Source organism: Mauremys reevesii, linkage group 1 (assembly GCF_016161935.1).
Source record: "Mauremys reevesii isolate NIE-2019 linkage group 1, ASM1616193v1, whole genome shotgun sequence".
Lineage (NCBI taxonomy): Eukaryota > Metazoa > Chordata > Testudines > Geoemydidae > Mauremys > Mauremys reevesii.
This window is the reverse complement of record NC_052623.1, coordinates 329,427,761-329,448,917: the sequence shown is the minus strand read 5'-3', so window position 1 is coordinate 329,448,917 and position 21,157 is coordinate 329,427,761. Positions and strand designations below refer to the sequence as shown.

General features: G+C 42.0%; 1 protein-coding gene across 4 annotated transcripts in view; it reads right to left on the bottom strand.

The window, feature by feature from the left end:
• Window positions 1-21,157, bottom strand: part of CERK (ceramide kinase) — a 79,149-nt gene that overhangs the window by 43,854 nt on the left and 14,138 nt on the right. For 3 of the 4 annotated variants that reach the window (XM_039515299.1, XM_039515309.1, XM_039515329.1), the window contains exons 2-5: window positions 14,229-14,342; window positions 12,900-13,022; window positions 8,842-8,967; window positions 8,013-8,076 (exon numbers count right to left, since the gene is read on the bottom strand). In XM_039515299.1, the coding sequence (XP_039371233.1) occupies window positions 8,013-8,076; window positions 8,842-8,967; window positions 12,900-13,022; window positions 14,229-14,342 (427 nt within the window). Of the gene's footprint in view, window positions 1-8,012; window positions 8,077-8,841; window positions 8,968-12,899; window positions 13,023-14,228; window positions 14,343-16,286; window positions 16,383-21,157 lie in introns of those variants that run through there. The other variant, XM_039515318.1, reaches the window with a different exon arrangement.

The following is a 21,157-nucleotide window of genomic DNA, read 5'->3' as shown; positions in this document are numbered from 1 at the left end:
CTGAGGTATTGGCAATAGAGCGGATGGTGGGAATGTTTTAGCCACCAAGCAACTTTCCACAACAAATGGCTTGTACTCCTCACATGAGGCCTTGGGCAACTGATCCTCGAATTTAGCCATGGCTGACCAATTGAGGAAAACATACTTGGCCAGCAAAGCTTGTTTATTTTCTATCCTGGCCTGTAAGGTTAATGAGGTATAGATCATCCTGCCCAGAAGGTCCAACAGCTTGTCATCTCCGTGCTTGGGGGTAGACTTGAACCTACCCTGCTGGGCCCCGTTTATGGCCATTATGATCAAGGAATTTGGGGCCAGGTGGGAATAGAGCCCCTCAAATCTCTGCATGGGAACCAAGTAGCATTTTTCCACGTGTTTGATCACCAGCAGTACCTAGACCAGTGTATTCTACAGGGTTCTTGCTGACTCAAGGAGTGCATGATTGATTGGGAGGGTCATTCTCCTGGGGATGGTGGGCTGCAAAATGTCCACCGACTTGTGCCTGTTTTCTTGGAAGAACTATACATGGATGCCCAAGGATGCGGCTACATAGTCTAAAAGGGTCCTTGTACACCTTAAGATCCTCTGGAGAAGGAGAAGATGAACCAGGCAGCTCAGCATCTTCCGGCAATGAGGACTAAGGGAGGGAGGACTCAATCACCATATGGAGTAAGACCGCTAATGCCCAGGCTTGTGGTTGATCTAAAGCCACCACTGTCAACCTGGTAGGTGATTTTGGCTTTGAATGGGATGAAGAACAGGATCTCCATGAACAAGGAGCATCCCACTGAGTCTAAGGCAACTGAAACGGATAGGGCATTGGTGGACAATAGGGGGCTAAGACAAGGACCTCCATCCTGGCCACAGGGCACACGCCAACCCTGGGAGCCATACTGGTCCACTGGCAGCCCCCCGAATTAATCAGGTGAAAGGGAGGGGGAGGATGACGACTCTGAAAGAACTCAAATGTGAAATTGTGGAACTATTAACTAGGGTTTGTAACCTGTCCTTTAAATCGGCTTCTGTACCCAACAACTGGAAGATAGCTAATGCAATGCCAATATTTTAAAAGGACTCTAGAGGTGATCCCGGCAATTACAGACCGGTAAGTTTAAGGTCGGTACCAGGCAAATTAGTTGAAAAAATATTAAAGAATAAAATTGTCAGAACATAAAAATAGAAGAACATAAATTGTTGGGCAAAAGTCAACATGGTTTCTCTAAAGGGAAATCATGTCTTACTAATCTATCAGAGTTCTTTGAAGGGGTCAACAAACATGTGGACAAGGGAGATCCAGTGGACATAGTGCACTTAGATTTCCAGAAAGCCTTTGACAAGGTCTCTCACCAAAGGCTCTTACGTAAATTAAATTGTCATGGGATAAAAGGGAAGGTCCTTTCATGGACTGAGAACTGGTTAAAAGACAGGGAACAAAGGGTAGGAATTAATGGTAAATTCTCAGAATGGAGAGGGGTAACTAGTGGTGTTCCCCAAGGGTCAGTCCTAGGGCCAATCCTATTCAATTTATTCATAAATGATCTGGAGAAAGGGGTAAACAGTGAGGTGGCAAAGTTTGCAGAGGATACTAAACTGCTCAAGATAGTTAAGACCAAAGCAGACTGTGAAGAACTTCAAAAAGATCTCACAAAACTAAGTGATTAGGCAACAAAATGGCAAATGAAATATAATGTGGATAAATGTAAAGTAATGCACATTGGAAAAAATAACCCCAACCATACATACAATGTGATGGGGGCTAATTTAGCTACAACAAATCAGAAAAAAGATCTTGGAGTCATCGTGGATAGTTCTCTGAAGAAGTTCACACAGTGTGCAGAGGCAGTCAAAAAAGCAAACAGGATGTTAGGAATCATTTAAAAGGGAATCGAGAATAAGACTGAGAATATATTATTGCCCTTATATAAATCCATGGTATGCCCACATCTTGAATATGGCGTTCAGATGTGGTCACCTCATCTCAAAAAAGATATTCTAGCACTAGAAAAGGTTCAGAGAAGGGCAATTAAAATGATTAGGGGTTTGGAGAGGGTCCCATATGAGGAGAGATTAAAGAGGCTAGGACTCTTCAGCTTGGAAAAGAGGAGACTAAGGGGGGATATGATAGAAGTATATAAAATTATGAGTGATGTGGAGAAAGTAGATAAGGAAAAGTTATTTACTTATTCCCATAATACAAGAACTAGGGGTCACCAAATGAAATAAATAGGCAGCAGGTTTAAAACAAATACAAGGAAGTTCTTCTTCACACAGTGCACAGTCAACTTGTGGAACTCCTTACCTGAGGAGCTTGTGAAGGCTAGGACTATAACAGCGTTTAAAAGGGAACTAGATAAATTCATGGAGGTTAAGTCCATTAATGGCTATTAGCCACGATGGGTAAGAAATGGTGTCCCTAGCCTTTTTTGTCAGGAGCATGGAGGTGGATGGCAGGAGAGAGATCACTTGATCATTGCCTGTTAGGTTCACTCCCTCTGGGGCACCTGGCATTGGCCTCTGTCGGTAGACAGGATACTGGACTAGATGGACCTTTCGTCTGACCTAGTACGGCTGTTCATATGTTATGTTCTAATCAGAGCTCCAGGAACTCGGCAACATTGGCGGAACGACATCAAAGGGAGCCAATTGGCGATCTAATTCATCCATCGCCTAGAACGTGGCAGAAATTGGTACTCCTGACATGGCAGTACCGAGCATGCTGATGGCACAGGCAGTGTTGGTCCAAATGTAGGTACCGATTCCATGGGTGCTCTGGGGCTCAAGCACCCACAGAAAAAAAAAATAGGGGTTGCTCTGCACCCAGGAGCCAGAGTTTGAATGTGGAATGTGATGAGTTCTGTGCTGCTTCAACTTCTGCTCTTGGGGAAGGGAGTTTATAAACAGAGGCAGGGTGATTAAGATAACAAAAGACTTGGCATTATATTAAATTATGGATCTTTAGATGACCCTGAAAGCATCATCAGGCACTCCAGTTAAAAGATAGGAAACAAAGGGCAGGAATAAATGGTCCATTTTCAGAAGGAAAAAAGTAAATAGTGGTGTCCTACAGGGGCTTATACTGGGCCCAGTGCTGTTCAACATATTCATAAATAATCTCCAAAAAGGGGTAAACAGTAAGGTGGTAAAGTTTGCAGATGATTTACTTAAGATCATTAAGTCCAAAGCAGACTGCAAAGAGTTACAAAGGGGTCACATAAAACTGGGTGACTTGGTAACAAAATGGCAGATGAAATTCCATTTTAAATGAAAAGTAATGCACATGGCAAAACTTAATCCCAACTATACATACAAAATGATGGTGCCTAAATTAGCTGTTACCCATCAAGAGAGATCTTGGAGTCATTTGCAGTAACTCCGGAAGCATTATGTTTCCAGAGTACCGCAAATTTATAAGAATCCTTGTCACCATGCCTGTATCATCCTGAACTCATTCTCCAGCTTCAGAAGATTTAAAAATTATCTCCAGTCATCAATGGGACAGCTGCAACTGAATAACGTAGCTGTCCTTAATGCGCATCAAGACAAGACCAGGGAACTAGATGTAAATAAGACTGCTGACAGTTTCATACAGAAAGCTACAGTGAGACATACCGTCTTTAAACTGGGACATTAGTAAGACAGCTTGTAGGTGACTGCAATGATTTTAAACAGTGTAATTCATGATAATGTATTTATGTAGTTCATAAGAATTTAATTATTAAAATAGTAAAGATATCAATGATAGACACATTCAATAACTAGAATATGAAAAGTGTATAAATATGCTGAAAATAACCTCTCCCCAAAACTGGCAGAGTACCCCCTTCCATTCCCCAAACACACACACCTCTTCAAAAGCATCCACCAGCAAAAAAACAAAAGTCAGTGCCTGTAGGTCCAAGTGCAAACAGCGGTACCAGAGTGAATCGACATCAAGGGTGGTGAAAGCCACCAATGAGAATCTATGGTGTTGAATGCAGCGGGGCTGAAGACAGTCCTGTTGCAGAGGTCCCCTGTACCGATTCCATTACCCGCTCCATCCTCACCATGGGGAGGGGAGCATCTGGATGCCTGCCAACAGACCCGAGTGTTCATCAGTTCGCTCCATCGGAGGGGCTATACTTGGTGCAGCCCTGGGAAAGTCCTGGACCAACAGGGAGGCCTGGACCAAAAGGAAGAGGAGTCTGTGGCTGCCTTATATGCTGATGACATGGACATAGTTGGTACCAGCATCTCCCTCGTCAGTACGGGACTCAACAGATACCTGGAGTATGAACCAGAGTCGATGGTACAGGTTTCTGCCCTTCCCACTTAACACCAGGGAAGGGTCCGAAGTACCCATGCCATTCTGTGCGCTAGAACCAGTGCCAGTCTGGTCTATGCTTTTCCTGGGGGAGGCAGAGGAGCTGCCCCATGACCTGGGACAGTTATGACTGGTCTTATGAGACCTCGTCCTCAGTGGTGACGAAAGAACAGCTCCTCTGACTCTTTGGAGAGGTGCTTGTTTCAGAATGAGAAGCGGCAATGCTCTCCAAGCCCAAGAGCGATCTTCGGCCTGAGGAGGGCCTCAGGACCGGATCAGGCTGCCTGGCCTGTACTAGTAGGTGCTGCACGTGGTGAAGATCCCGTGCCACCTGAGTCCACTTCTTGAATGATCTACAGACTGAACAACACTCTTCAAGTTGGGCCTATGTGTGGAAGTAACTATTGGGGGATCACCCCTCCACACAGAGGACAAATGTTTAAACCTCAGTGAGGGAACCGCTGGGAACACTATCTACTGACTGACTACTACTAACTAAATACATACAGTAAACTAGGCTAAGACTAAAATGTGAGACTATAACCACACAGAGCTCCGACTACAGCCACAGGCAGTGAGAAGGAACTGAGGGGGGTCATATAGCCAGGGAAGTGGCCACAACCACAAGGCATTAATGCCTCCTCTCTACAGGTACTGCTAAGCAAAAGTGTCTGGCTCCAGCGCACACATCTAAGTGGAATACACATCTGCATCTACTTGAAGAGGAACTTTTAGTGCCCATTTAAAAAGCCAAACTGGGCAATTCAATCATTTTTTAAAAGAGCAACATAAGGACATGTTTCAGTGGAGTACTGCTAATATTCAACATTAATGTTCTTTACAATGTTCTTGCATGGTCTGAATACATTTCCATTAAACTATACCAAACAGATCAATCATTCCAATTATATTTAAAAATATAGTTTAATTTCCCCAACACATCACACTATAAGAAAACAGTGTTCCCTCTAATTTTTCTCACCCATGTGCAGAATAAATTTTGTTATGTGCACCAATATGGAGGTGATATGTGACACATCACTTCATATTGGCGCACATAAAATTTATGTGGTGGGGTGGGACTGAGGGCTCCGGCTAGGAGTGCAGGCTCTGGTGTGGGGCAGAGGACGGGGGGGTTGAGGGCTCCGACTGGGAGCGAGGGCTCTGGAGTGGGGCCAGGGATGAGGGGCTCTGGGCTGGGGCAGAGGGTTGGGATGCAGGGGGTGGGGAAAATGAGGGGTTTCAGGTGCAGTGGGGCTCCATCAGGCTACGGTGGGAAGAGAGAGGACTCCCCCCAGCTCTGTCTGCCGTCCTAGAGCAACACCCGGGCTGATGGGGAGAAGTGCCTCTTCCCCGGCCGTGGATGGTCCGGGCCGAGCAGGGTCTGGGGAGGGGCACCTGTCCACTGGTCCCAGCAGGTCCGGGGCTGGGCTGGGGCCAGAGGAGGGGTGCCGCAGCAGGCCTGGGGCTTGGGGAGAGGCATCTCTCCCCGCCGCAACCCTGAGTGCCTGCAGAGTGTTTAACAGGCAGCCGCGTGGCCGCGCAGCATAGAGGAAATTTAGGCCACTAGTATACATCCAAAAGAATAATTCCCAACTACAGAACAAGTCAGGGGGCAAAACTGAAATGGAGCTGTGGCTAAATCAAGTGAGGTGTGCCTACTGGTAAAGGATTACATTGTAATGGGGAAAAAGTGACTGGATCCTGTAATTATTCACTGCCAGACTTTTTTAAAGTTTTAGCTTTTAACACAAAGTACAGAAATTTGAGTGAAGTATAATATTGAGTGGTGGTTCAACTCTGCTGAAATGTGCTGATGAATGTATCTGGTTTTAGGCCCCGATTCACAAAAAACTTAGGCATGTGCTAACTGAGTTGGGGCCTTAATTTAAGTGTTTTAGTATGTTTATTTGGTACATAAAACTATAGACTAACTTAGCATATAAAGTTCATGCAAGTGTAAGAGGGAGTTACTTACCTGTAGCTGGAGGTTCTTCGAGATGTGTGGTTTCTATCTGTATTCCACTGCGGATTTACGCATGTGCACCACGTGTCCGGAACCAGAGAATTTGAAAGTAGCATCCATTGGTCTGCACATGCACCCTGGCTCACACCTCATGCCTCCAACTCAGCTGATAAAGAGCAAGGTGGACTGACCATCTCTCCAGTTCCTTTTCCACCGCAAATAATAGAAGACCCGAAGCAAAGGGAAAGGAGGACTGGTAGTAGAATACAGCTAGGGACCATACATCTTGAAGAATCTTCAGTTACATGTAACTACCCACTTCTTCGAGTGATGGCCCCTATTGTATTCCACAGTAGTTGGCTGACAAGCATTACCTAAGGAAGAGGAGGGTGTGGACAGTAGGGTTGAGCAGAGATCTGCTATCACAAAGGAAGCATCAGCAGCAGAGTCTTCCATCAGGGCATAATGCCTTGCAAATGTGTAAATGGAACTCCACGTGGCCGCTTTTCAGATGTCCAAGAAGGGTATGTCCAGAAGAGACACTTTAGTTGTTGCTTGCGCTCTAGCAGAATGAACCCCTTGGGAGGTGGGATTCAAGAGTTGATGGCAGAATAGAATGTAGCCAGCTATCCATTTGGAGATTCTCTTGGTGGAGATGGCATGGCATGCTCTCTAACTCTCTCTGCTATGGCGACAAACAGTATTGGGGATTTCCTGATTGGTTTTGTTCTCTGAAGATAAAAGGCCAAGGCTTGTCATAAAGTGAGGAAGTAGAGTCTTCATTCTTCTACAGAAGCTTGCAGTTTTAGGATAAACAGGTAAGTGAATGGACTGGTTAAAGTGACATTCCCAAACTACTTCAGGGATGAATTTGGGGTGTAGATATAAAGGAACCTGATGTTTATCGAACACAGTGCATGGAGGGTCTGCCATCATTGCTCTCAATTCACCAACCCTTCTCAGGTGATGTGACAGCTATGAGAAAGGCAACCTTCATGGAAAGGAGTGACATGGAACAAGTAGCTAAAGGCTCAAAGGGGGGCCTTGTCAGTACTAAAGGAATGAGATTCAGGTCCCATTGGGGCAGAATCTTCTGAGTAGGCAGCAAGGTCCTTATTAAGTCTTTTCAGAATCTATTGATTAGAGGATGTGCGATAATCAAGTAGTCCAGAGGAGGCAGATGGTATGGACTGACCACTGCTAAGTGAACTCATAAGGAACTGATGGATAGACCCGATGTCTTCAAAAAGACAGGATATAGTCTAAGATGAGAAATTGTGGACACGAAGGATTCTGACCTGGACCATACGACTGTGAGAAGGAAGTGGAGAGTAGGTCAGCCCACCCCCACCCTTTATCGCCTCGGTTGGCAGCATAAAGTGAGACAGAGCACATGCGTGGACCAACGGACACTAATTTCAAATTATGTGGCTCTGGGTGCATGGTGCACATGCATAATCCCACCGTGGAATACAACTGGAACTACCACTCACTGAAGAATATTGATTCAGGGGGTTAACTGGACTCCCTGAAACAGTCCATTTTTGCGTTTGGGAATAAATCCAAATTCAGATGCAGCAGACCCAAAGAGCATGCCTGTTTTGAAATGCTGTGGATTACAATATCATATCATCAAAAGTTATCACATTACCATAAACTATCTTGTTACAATAATCTCTTCTCCAGAAATTAAAGCTACACATTCCAGGAAAAATAAACATGTAAGCTAATATGAATGAAATCACTTACCCATCATACTTGTATATATTAACTTCAAATAAGTTATCCTTAGCATGGTTAGCATGTTCAGTTACTATGGAGAAAGACAAACACATAGCTTAATAGGAAGGCTTGAGTGAGTAAGTTTCATAAACTTATCAAGTAATGTTTCATAAGTTCCATAAATAAAAACAAATGAATGTGGCTGTCAAGCAGAAAACAAGAGACAAGGTGGGTGAGGGAATATCTTTTATTGGACCAACTTCTGTTGGTGAGAGGTCCAATAAAAGATATTCCCTCACCCACCCTGTCTCTCTAACATCCCGAGACCAACTACATTGCATACGAACAGAAAACAAAACCATTATAATGTCTCAGCTTACCAAAATTTTTCATTTCAATGGGTTTTACAACAAGGAAACTGAGAAATACATGTACTACATAGGAGGAAAATTCTTTGTGTACAAAACATTAAATGTAAATTTAAGTGTCACATACATGTATCTTTCACTGCGAGTCACTATCATTTAGTAATTAGTTCATCAGGGTAACAACCTATGCAGTTTTAAAGGGCAAGTTTTATTTATTTAAGTGGAAAAAGCAGGATATCTGTTTCATAAATTAAGAGCTTAAATAGCTTGGATGGATCACTACCTACAAAATGGTCACCAGTGTACTGAAATAAATGGTGCATTGCTACATCACCCTCATTTGTGAATAGCAGGGCTATAGCTACATTTCATATACTTATTAATGCAGAAAGAGTTCTAAAAAGACATTTTCTTAAGCTGTAAGGAAGAGTTGCTTTAAAGAATTTCATTTTATATTTAATGAGAGATGGAAGTAGATTATTACTCACTAATAACATCAGTGGAGATGGAAGCTAGACTAAACAATGGAGCCACTTTTTGTTCATAGATCCTCTTCCCTTGCCGTTTTCCTCCATATGGATTAATATATACAAGCAGTTGCTTTGGTCTAGATTCTGGGGGAGGGGAGAGGAGAAAACAAACACCCCACATTGTTAGGCACTTGAGTATAAAAACAAGCCAGTTATTACATTTAAATACATACTCTTATAAAAATATTTCGTTAGCGAATAGAGGCAATTTGAATAAAAGATATTAAAATTCCTTAGTGTGAGGATTAAGTGAGTTCCTTATTATATGGAAAGAGCAGCAGAAAGTTCATATTACTTTCAGGCAGTTCTGCAGTCACCTTGCCTTTCCACTAAATGAAATGACAATGGCATCAGAGCTACCAATAAGATACAAGCTAAGGTGGCAACTGGAAAGAGGCATATTATCTTCTCCTTGGCAAACGATAAGCACAGCAGCTGTATGCATCCTGTGCGTGAGATGAACGTAGAAATATCCCTCTATAGAAGGTATTTCATCAACAGAATTCTAGAAAATAGCTTTTGTAACCGACAACTGAATGATCCTCCACATGATAGAGAAGTGGTAAGTATATTTTGTAAAAGCGTATTCTGAACTGCAGGAAACGGCTCTGAAGATTTGAACTCAATATAATCTCAGAATATCTATCATAACTGTCTGAAGTCTGGTTGAATGGACTTCAATTTGACCTCACAGAGTCAGTGAAGTCAAGAAACCAAACACACCTATCACAACAGGGCTATTCAACTAGACACCTTAAAATGAGAATGCTTTCCACTGCTAGAGGGCCTTAGGCCTTATCTGTGCTTTACTAACATTAATCAATTAAGATTCAAAGTATCCCTATGGAGGTATTGATTATTATCCCTATTTTAAAAAGGTAAGATTAACTAAAATAGACATTATTAAACTGGCCAAGCACTAAGTGGAAATCTGTGATTGAACTGGAAATAGAATCTAGATCTCGTGACAGACCTTCAGCCACATTGACCCTTTCTAAAACAGTTGGCAACCTAAGGCCAGTTAGCCCAAATTTTGAGACTCAAGTTGGGATGCTTTTCACAGATTTGTATGTTTCAACAAAACAAGACTGACTGAACACACCAAAATCTGAATCTTTGCCAAAAAAAGTTTTTTCACAGAAAATTCATATATTTTGTCCAGCTTCATCACAAACATCATCTGCACTGGAACATGGTGAAAAGCACCAGGTTGGCTGAATTAAGACAACTTTTGACAGGAATGTAAGATGAATACTGAGTGTATGACCTAGGTCTTTGCAAAGAACCAAGGCTATCCACATTACAGTACATGGTTTCATATATAGCCAAATCGGACATTGCATAAACAAGACTTTTTTCCAGCACTGACTGCATATTGCAACTCATTCACTAGTCCTTGGAATCAGTCCTGCAAACCTAACGTTTAATTCATTCTTTGGCATCACGGAATAGTCTTACAGGCTGTACCAAAGAGATATTTATGCAAACACCTTTTTACACAAAAGATATGTCCTGTATGATTATTCAGAGACAAAACTTAAAAAGGAAGATTACGAAACTGGATTACACTCCTTTCTCTGCATCATCGTGGTCTACTAAATTTCAGACATCTACACATTAACAAACCCATTGTAACTGGTGGAGTTGCACATTCATTGCTGAGGGCACAATCTAAACACAAAGCTGCATAAATAATTTTGAGCCCAATCTTCCCTGCAGAGCCTTTATTAATGGTGATATTGCATGGGGGGGGGGAAGCACCCACTTGACATTCAGAGCACAGGCTCAGTGTGCAGGCTGACCATTACATTTATTTGTATTTTTAAACTGAGTACTTTTAATACAGAAATTATTTAGACAAATGAGGAAACCTATAGTGTCATTTTTACAAAGACATTCAGATAAAATTATGATTTCAAATGTGCTTGTCCTCAATCCCAGAAAAGGCACACTAGCTTCTCTCTCAGACACCTATTCCCGAAGTGCAGATTTAAAACTCTATAATTCACTCTCTTGGTCCTACCTCAAAAAAGGCATTCAGCAAGTTCACCTTTCTCAACGTCTCTAGCATAGTACTGAATGTCATCTGATAAATTAGTATTTTATTAGAGCAGTGTCCATAGGCCCTGATCAAGATTGGGGTCCTGATTTCATGACTTAGAAGCAAAATTTCACCACTGTGTAGATGTGACAAGGTAGAGGAAGATAGTCTCTTTCCTGAAGAGCTTATCAGTATGTGTTATACCTGAGAGGAAAATTACACCTCTTAACTCAGTAAGGAAATTTTCCAGGCAATATCAGTCACACATATTCATATGTGCGCCCATAAGCCTTAAGTAAAACTATTGGGCTCAACACTGGGGTATGTAGGTGAAATTCTCTGTCCTGTGTTATACATGAGGTCAGACTAGATGAGCCAATGGTCCCTTCTGACCTCAAAAAGAATGAAACCAAAGGGTTCACATATTCAAACTTCTGGACAGTTCACTGTTAGTACCGGAATAACATTAAAGCCATTCAAACAATAATTCCCTATATCTTATTTTTAAAGTAGTTTTAAGCAACATTAAGATTCTGAACAAATACCCAAGGCAAGCAAATTCCCAGTTATGGCAAACACCTAGTCACAATAGGTGCAGAATGGGAAAAGCGAGTGAGAATTTTGTCTCTTTGGTCTCCTCCTTTCATGAGTAATGCATACAAAGTACTTTAAAAACAACGCAGTACTGGTATTACAGGAACTATACAGCCAGCAACTACCAAGCACTCTGAAGTAGCTGACACTGGTGTGAACTGTAACTTGTTTTATTGGAAGAAACATTAACAAAGTTATTATCAGATGTTTGTTCTCAGTGCTTAAGACTCTGGGAAGTTTACTATTACTAAATAGTTATACTGGGCTTGTAGTTAGAGGCTCATCATTCTAGGTGCTTTACAAACACATAGATCTGGTCTACACTAGGAAATTAGATTGGTATAGCTATGCTGGTCAGGGTTGTGAAAAATCCACACTCATGAACGATGGAATAAACTGACCTAACCCCTCCCTCTCTGCATACAGCACTAGGTCAACAGGAGAATTTTCCCATAAACCAAGCTACCGTCTCTTGGGCAAGTGGATTAGCTACACCAATGGAAAAACCCCTCCCGTCAGCATAGGAAGTGGCTTGACTGAGGCTGCGCCACTGCAGCATTTTAAGCGGCGACAAGCCCATAGTCCATGGTCCAAAGGGTTTTCAATCAAATACAAGTGATATGTGAAGGTGGAGGTGGGGGAAGAAGAGCAATGTATTTTTGAATCTAATGAAGTTTCAGGAGGTGCAGGAGATACTATGGATGGAATGGCTATTCTGTAGTAGCATCACCCCTGGCTAACATACAAATGTTTATGCAGTGGTCAAGGATTCCTTGTCAGCATGAACGTATGCAAAAAAACACACCACTCCAAACCTTCTGCCCCTCTTGAAGAAGTAGGCTAGGGCACAGGTGAGAGAGTCCCAGAAATGACTAATGGGCAGTTCTCATTTCATGTGACCCTTGTGCTGAAGGGACAGCCCCATCTTACAGCTGTTTCAACACTCGATACAGATGTCCCTTTAGATCTCAGGACATGTGAGAAATATGAAAGCAACACCCTCTGTTCACTCAGCAGAAAACCCCTCTCATCCATTCAAGTACAATACTATGGAAAGTCTGCAAGCCCCACATTCTCCAGTGCTTTACACAGTCATTTACACTTGGACAAATAAATAAGAACCCTACTATTCTGATCTGTTAGGGTTTGACATTTACTTTCCATAGGTATTAATGGCTACGCTGCCTTGCACCTTGCAACAGTGGAGAATCAGATACTTGCTAGTTCAAATGCAGCACATCTACCCCTCGGCTGCTCTCCCTTAGGAGGGCATAAGCTAGGCTTAAGGGCTTGAGTTAGCCACTTTAATAGAAACTTACCTAAACTGCTGTAGGCGCCATGAAAATAATGTTGTATATTTCAGTAATTTAGTCAAACTTACTCTGTAACTCAAGTAAGTCTTTAAGTGCCTGTATCCACTGGTTACACAGTTGCTCATCAACGCACCAAAATGTTACTTCGCTGCACCGCCAGCGGTGTTTCTGTGCTCTTTTCACGTAATATACTATATATATATAAAACAAAAGAAAAAAACATTTATACATTCTATATTTATTGAAAGAAGTCTGAAATGTACTTAATTGTGGGTTGAAGCCCTAGTTTTAAAGATCTGTGCAACATATTAATGGACCAAAAGACACTACTACCCTCTTCTAGAATGTTTCCATTTCTCATAATTCTAATAGGAAAACTTTGTGTGTTTGTAAGAGGAAAACAAAGTATTTTTCATGACTTAAAAACAGTAATTCCTCCCCCTCACCACATTTTCGCTTACAGTAACTGCTCAAATTTGAAAATGATTTTTTTTAAAAAGATACTTCTTAGCATACCCAGAGGAAGGGACAGTGGGTTATTACATGGTTCCTCACACAAAACACAAAAGTCACAGCATTCATATATGCCTGAATTTCTTTTGTTTTGAAAAATTATATACCACATAAAGTTTGCAAAGTTGATCTCAGAAAAAACTCCCAGTCCTCAGTACCACCTTTTAAAATCACATTTGTTTGCAGGAAGCTGAAAGGAAGAGGGTGAATCTGAAAGCCATTTTCAGTCTCTTGAGAAGCATTTGTGTGGGTGGAAAAGAACCACCAAAACATTTCTATTTTTCCAGTTTGAACAATGACACACACATCATTACAGACTATTTTCTCACATTTAGTCCTTCTATAAAGCCTTGGACAAGTACATTGAAGTCCTCTTTCCAGGGTTAGCTGTACAGAGGGTTGCCATTATATCACTAAGCAGGTTAGAGTACCACCATATCTCACTTGATTGTACAGTTGAAGTGCTTACAAAAAAGAAAGCCTTCACACTTTGAAAAGTTTGTGAAAGATCTTTTTTCACACAGTCTGTTCATTAATAATGATTGGAGTTTTCGTGAGGAGTCATTTTCACAGCATCTCTTCTTTGATTCTCTAGTGGAGTCATACAGAATTTATGATGCCACAATATTGACTTCGCAACAGAGAGATGTAGTAAGCAAGGGTTATGACTTCATTGTGGGATCAAAGAGAAGGAGATGACCCATGAAGGAAAGATTTTATTAAAACATCTTTAATAATAAAAAAGCCAGGCTCTTGACCAATAGTTTTGTTTATAAAAAACTCTTTGTACAGCTTCTAAATTCAAGTCCCCCTTAAAATAATCTACAGATTACTACAGTTAAGCAATTACTGCAGCATTCTGAAAATAGGAGTGATTTCCCTACCTGTGAAAGCATGCGGCTTTGCCATTTTTTGCCATTTTCCACTACTACACTGCTTCTCGTCAATTTCAGTTTCTTCTACAGCAATAATCTCAGAGGCGGGCACAAAACAATTTCCTGTACAAACACAACATCAATACATGAAAACTGAATGTTAATACAAAGAACATTAAAATAGTCTCAAAACATAAGTGTAAAATGTATGTGTCATAAAATGTAAAGATTATGTAGGTGAATATCAGAGAAGCAGCTCTGAACAAAGCCATGCACAACCAATGACATAAATCAGAAATACAGGGTCAACACCACTCACTCAAAATTGGCCCAGCCATGTGCCCATCACACTCCCGGTCCCTCCCCCAGTCATGACAGAAAGGCAAATAAATCTTCAAATAAAGTGTTTTGTAATTCTAACCATTGCTGTTTCAATCCTATTCCTGGTACTGAAGAAAAACTTACTGGTGTCGAATTTCTACATCACCCTTGCACCATGATGATCTAGTTATACCTCTACCCTGATATAACACAACCCGATATAAAACACAAATTCGGATATAATGCAGTAAAGCAGCGCTCTGGGGGGGGGGGGGGGGGGCTGCGCACTCCGGTGGATCAAAGCAAGTTCAATATAACACGGTTTCACCTATAATGTGGTAAGATTTTTGGTTCCCGAGGACAGCGTTATAACGAGGTAGAGGTGTATTTCAGAAGCCTGGCTATATTAAAGTGGGAAGTATATGGGGGGGGAGGGGAGGAAGAGATTTCACTGTACAAATAATTGTTAAATTTATCTAGTCTAAAAAGAGTAGGAGGGTGTGGCAGGCCAACCATAGCTATTTCGGTTTCTAAACAGACTCTAGAGCATAAATATAACTTAATTTATTGAATAAATATTGCCAGCTGCAATTTAACCATGATTAAGAGTATAATAATGGTCAGCTCTCTTGATAATCAAATAATATAACCATTTATGTAAGGGGATTTAAAAAATATAGTTGCCTTGACCTGGCTAAACATGAAGCAGTCAAGGGGAGGAAGGCAAGAAACAAAAGGGAGAAAGATATAGTTACGTCTACTCTGCTTTTGTTTTTAATTCTATTGCTGAACTGTATAAGTTACTCAGATATTCTTCAATATTAAGGGCAATTCTGTGTTGTATTTACAATAACCAAACTTTTAATGATGGCTCATTTTGCTATATCCTGAACATGTTAAAATTAAAATGAGAGATTCCAATTAGATACAATGTAAACAAAGATTCTGGATAGGATACTCATTGGCATGTTTGCTAGGAGAAGTAACAGAAGTCATATTGCTTTATTACACATTTTCTATACACTAAAAAGAAAAAACTGTCTAACCCCGTAGGCAACAATAAATTCATACAAACTTTTAAATACATATTATTGCAAGCATTTATATAACACAAGCCTAGTATCTGGGCTCATTTTACATTAGATTAAAGGTAACCCTACATCACAACCATCACCATTTTAAAGACACATCAAGAAAATGTCACTAATCGAAAATGAGAGAGGAAACTAAGCCAGCAGCAGGCAGAGAGCTAGCCTGACAAGTTTCACGACTCCTTCTGAATATGGCCAGACTTAAGCTCAGATATATTCCTGGCAGGAGAAAATTCCAGAGATATACCTGCTACTAAAAATACTCAGTCCAGCAATCCCCTTAGTTCTTAATCTTGGGAGTTCAGTTTAAGCATTCTAGAGAAAGGCAGGCAGGCAGCATGGCAGGTCAGAGAGGTATCCAAGCCGTAGGACCTGTATATAGATTTTACTGGAAACACCGATTCAACCAGAAGTTGACTGGCAGCCAGTACCAAGTGTGGTACAAACACACAGTATGTTCATCACAGCCTAGACCAGTACCACTCTCTGGACAAACATTCTGTTGTGATGGGCTCCAACTGCTGAATCCCACATGTAATTAAGCTCTTTGACTCTGGGTAGCAACTGATCACTGTTCCTAAATCTGGGTCTCAGGAAAGCTCTCCAGGTGTACACCCTGTGTGTCAGGCACCCTTTTTGGGCAATGAGATGCTACCTAGATCCTGGAAGCAGTGCCTCAGTCCTCCTGAGTCCCCAGATGCTTGGACTCTCTCTCCCTACAGTCTATCTGGCTGTGGGAGCTCTGATTTCCTAGTTAACCCCTTAATTACTGTCACAACTTTCCAGACAGTCTCTGTGCTACAAATCAGATGCCTGCTACACAAAGAAATGCTTAAAGCTACACTTAAGATTACATTCAAAACAGAAGTTCTAATTCAACTGGCATTCTCAAAAGAAAAATAGAGTTCATAAACTGAGACAAAAATTGCTGAAACTGTCACATAGTTCTCTCTAGTTAACCCTGCCCTGAAGGCAAGAGAGACATTCTGAATTAGGGAAAGCTTCCAAGCAGCCTACAACACAAGGCTATATATTGTTAAATAATATTTATTGGGGCTACTAGAGTGCATGATGGGCACTAATCGGCCCAGTCTTTCTATATAGTTAACTTCTATTTAAAAGAGGATAAGGGAAGTGTCTTGATTCCACCACTTCTATAGAGCGTTTTCAGCAGCTGAGGGTTAGATCTCTCTGCTTACAGCTTTCCCCAGACAGCAGTAACATTAATTCACAATAAAGTCATCGGTTTCATTTCTGACTTCAACTGGGCAGTACCAGTGACGGTGATAAAAAGTATCTTGCAAATTCTACAGAAAAACTGCTTACTCGTTACTGGTGAATACTAGTTCAAACCATGGTTTGAGAAATCTCAGTTCCATCTAGGATGACTACACTAATTTATAAGGCCCTACTGTACTAATGCTAGGCACTGTACAGACACCAGACAGGTCCACTGCTTTGACAGGACAAGACTGCCCCAACCTCCAGCAAGTTAAGAAAAATGTACTCCATGATAGGGGGTAAAATTTCCAGCTCTCCCTCCTCCAATCCCAGTCAAAATACTAGCTCAAGAGTGAGACCAATACTGAGAACATTCCCACATAGATTTGAAAAGTTGTCATGTTACCTCCAGATGGACAAATGTCATTGAGATGAATATAGGGTCTCACTCTGCCAATAGAACGCTGTGGTGAAAATGTAAGCTCAACGAACAGTAGCTTGCACCCTATTCCCTCCCCTGATAGAGTGGGTAGTTTCCACAAGTAGGTGCTCAAATACAAATTCATAGAGCAAGCTACAAAAGGGATCCTACTAAAAATCATCTCGCTCTGCCCCCAAACAGAATTGCTTTATCTGCCAACAGCCTGAAATATCATAACCACAAAAACCCACCCACAGAAGTAAATAGGGCAACTCTCTCAGAGAATTTGTGGAGCAATTATTCCCCTTGAAAATAATCCACATACCCAATCTACTAATCCCATATATCTCCAGAATGGTGTTACACTAGATTGAAACGTCTTAGTGGAGTTCATTGCCATTTACACCAGTGTGAGATCAATATCAGACCCTATATGTATAGTGTAGGGTATTATGGGCCTGTCTACATAACTGCTTAAGTTGATGCAAATTATGTCGCTCAGGGGTATGAAAAAAACACCTCCCTGACCAAACCAAGTTACATCTACTTATAGCATGGTGTGGACACTGCTTTATCAGCGAGAGATGCTCTCTCATCGGCAGAGCACGTCTTCACCAGATGTGGTGCAACTGCATCAATGTAGCGCAGTAGTGTAGACTAACCCTAAGAGTAAGAGTTAGCCCTACGAGACTAGCCCTGGCTGACAATGCTGTAAACTCCCAACAAAATGAACATCTAGTTGAGTCCACACACACACGCACACTCCAGTGTGTATCAAGATTCAGTAGACACAGAATCTATTGTTGAAACTTAATACATAAAATAAGCAAGGCTAAAGTACAATCCAGCAAAACTCCCAATCATCCCCTTGTGGAAACACAGAACTATACATATTATATGTACAAAGTTTCATGACTGACCTGTTCAAGTCTTTGTAAGCCACAACTGCTTGACTGAGTGGATTCATACCATAAAGACTTCTACCCTACTTTTAATTTTATGTACTCTACAATACAAGTCTCAAGACAGAATCAGCACTGCTTCAGAAAAGCTGATTTGCCATGTAAAAACTCACGGAGCAGAATGTTAAACTCTGAGGCACAGCCAAGAGCATTTTCTGACACTTGGCTTTGTTAATATTCCTAAAGTAACAGTAAATAGTCAAATGATAAAATATTTTTAGTGAACTGTGAATATTAAATCCTGAATTCAAAATTAGCATGTTACTTTAGATTATACTGTGCCAGGTATGGCAATTTCCTGCCATATCCTTGAATACATAAACTTAATACATGAAGGTATTGGGGGCGGGGTGGTGTCAAGATTTTATGTAATCTCTCTCAGGGGAAGATGTGACAGATGTGAGACCTGGGAGTTCAAAGTCTATACTGAAAATGTATCAAAGAAATATGCACTTTTGGGACAATCAGTATTAAGTGGATTTCCTAGGGAATTCCTAGGCAGAGATTAATGCAATTTCCCAACTCTGGTTATGTGAAATCCCAGCCTTTCAAACCTATGCCCTGCAGAGTGAGTCTTTGCCTGCTGATTACATGTTAGCAGGTTGTTGTGGAATTTCATTGAGGACATTATTATTCACGGATGATGGTCTATTGAGAAGGTTGCTAAAGTGTTCTCGCCATCTTTCGTTGATGCCTTCTTTATCTTTAATCAGCATTGTGTTGTCTGATGAGATCAATGGGGTGGTCCCTTGGTTTAGAAGGTCCATAGACAGTCTTAATAGCACTGAAGAACATCTTTGAGTTGTGAGTCTCAGCATAGTGCTCAATTTCTTTGGCTTTGCTCTCCCACCAATTGTCTTGTATCTGACGGAGGTCTTTCTGTGTTTTGCTCTGAAGGTACTTGAAATGGTCCCATTTAGAGACTGAGGAGGGGTCATTCTGCCATTCGATAAAGGCTTTTCTCTTTACTTCCAGGGCTGAGCGTATTTCTTCTTGGTTCTCATCAAACCAATCCTGGTGTGTTCTTTTCTTTGGTCCAAGAGATGTTATTGCTGTGTCAGTCACTATCTGCTTGAACTGGTCCCACTTTTCGGTTACAGTACCAATCAATTGTCCGTGGGATGTCAGTTTGTTGAAACACTGAGCATCCTTCAGTTTGGCTATGTTGAAAGCAGGTCGCACATGCTTAGGGCGTTTGTGCCGAGAGGGAGCGATGTGAAGTTGAAGAGACATCCTGACTAATCTGTGATCTGTCCAGCACTCTGCGCCTCGCATTACTCTGGTGATCAGTACGTCTCGGATGTCTCGCCTTCTGACAATGGCATAATCTACCAGATGCCACTGTTTGGACCTAGGGTGCATCCACGTCGTTTTGTATTTGTCCGCTTGTCGGAACAGAGTGTTGGTAATGGTCAGGTCATTTTCAGAACAAAGGCTCAAAAGGAGTAGTCCACTGCTGTTCATTTTGCCTACACCATGTGGCCCAGTTACTCCTTTCCAGTTCTCGCTGTCAGCCCTGACTCGGGCATTGAAATCTCCAAATAGGAGTAGTCTGTTACAGGTGTGGCCTTGATCAGTCTGTCAAGATCTTCATAGTATTGTTCCTTTGAGTTGTCAGAGCATGTTAGAGTGGGTGCATATGCACTGATGATGGTAGCATGACGTTTGGCATTTAGTGGGAAGCGCAGTTCCAGCAATCTTTCATTGATACCCACTGGAAGGTCTGGGAGTTGATGCATCAATGAGGTTTTTATTGCCAGACCAACTCCATGTATTCCGTCCTCTGTCTCAGTCTTACCCTTCCAGAAGAAAGTGTAACCACTTCCTGGTTTGCTCAAGGAACCTTCCCCAGGCAATCTTGTTTCACTTAATGCCACTATATCGATGTTGTAGCGGGCTAGTTCTCGAGCAATGAGAGCTGTCCTTCTCTCAGGTCTTGCAACAGCTTCTCGATCCATGAGGGTACGAACATTCCATACACCAATGGTAAGTTTCCTCAAATTTTTCTTTTGGTTTCGGCCGCAGGTTGGGTTAAACTGCCAGCCACGGCTTGCTGGCCAGTTGTTGTAGGGCAGGCAATTTGTAGGCAACCTTTTCTAGGCCCCTCCCTTACTAGGGTGAGCAGTGCTGTCCTGAAGAGGGCCGCTCAGACGCCTGGGATGCTGCCGGGCAACTCTGCTGCCCCAGGTACAGAGCTGGACGACCACCTATCCACAGGCCGACTGCGTGCAGGATTGGGACTACAACTCCCAGTGGTAACCTCCACCTGTCGCTTTGCCCCTCCCCCATCGCCGCAGGACTTGGGTGGTATGATGATGATGATGTTTGATGATTTGCACAGGACCTGTGCGTGAAAGCTTTTTAAGTGGTAGAGCCGTTGCACAGGAGCAATCCCACTCTCTCGACCTTAGAAGCCAGACACCAACGGTATGAAAAATCGTCACGACTGGTAACTTCTTTAGTTGCAGTGGATGGCTTTCATGTCTTTCGTGCCTAGTCAAGCCCTTCGCTGTTAATAGATGAGATTAAGAAAGCTGTTAGCCAGATGAGTTCAGGAAAAGCTCCTGGAAAAGATGGGATACCAGCAGAGATATACAAAGCAGCAGGTCCAGCAGCACTAGCAGCATTCCACAGCGTGATAATCAGCATCTGGGAGGATGAAAACATACCACAGGACCTCCGTGATGCTAGTATTGTCTCTCTTTTCAAGAACAAAGGCAGCAAAGCAGAATGTGGAAACTAGAGAGGCATATCCCTCCTCTCCGCTGGTGGGAAGATCATCGCCCCCATCATCTTGAACCACCTAATAGCCAGTATTTCCGAGGCAAATCTACCTGAAAGTCAATGTGGTTTCCGACCTGGCCGGAGCACAGTCGACATGGTGTTTGCTGTCTGACAAATACAAGAGAAGTGCATTGAACA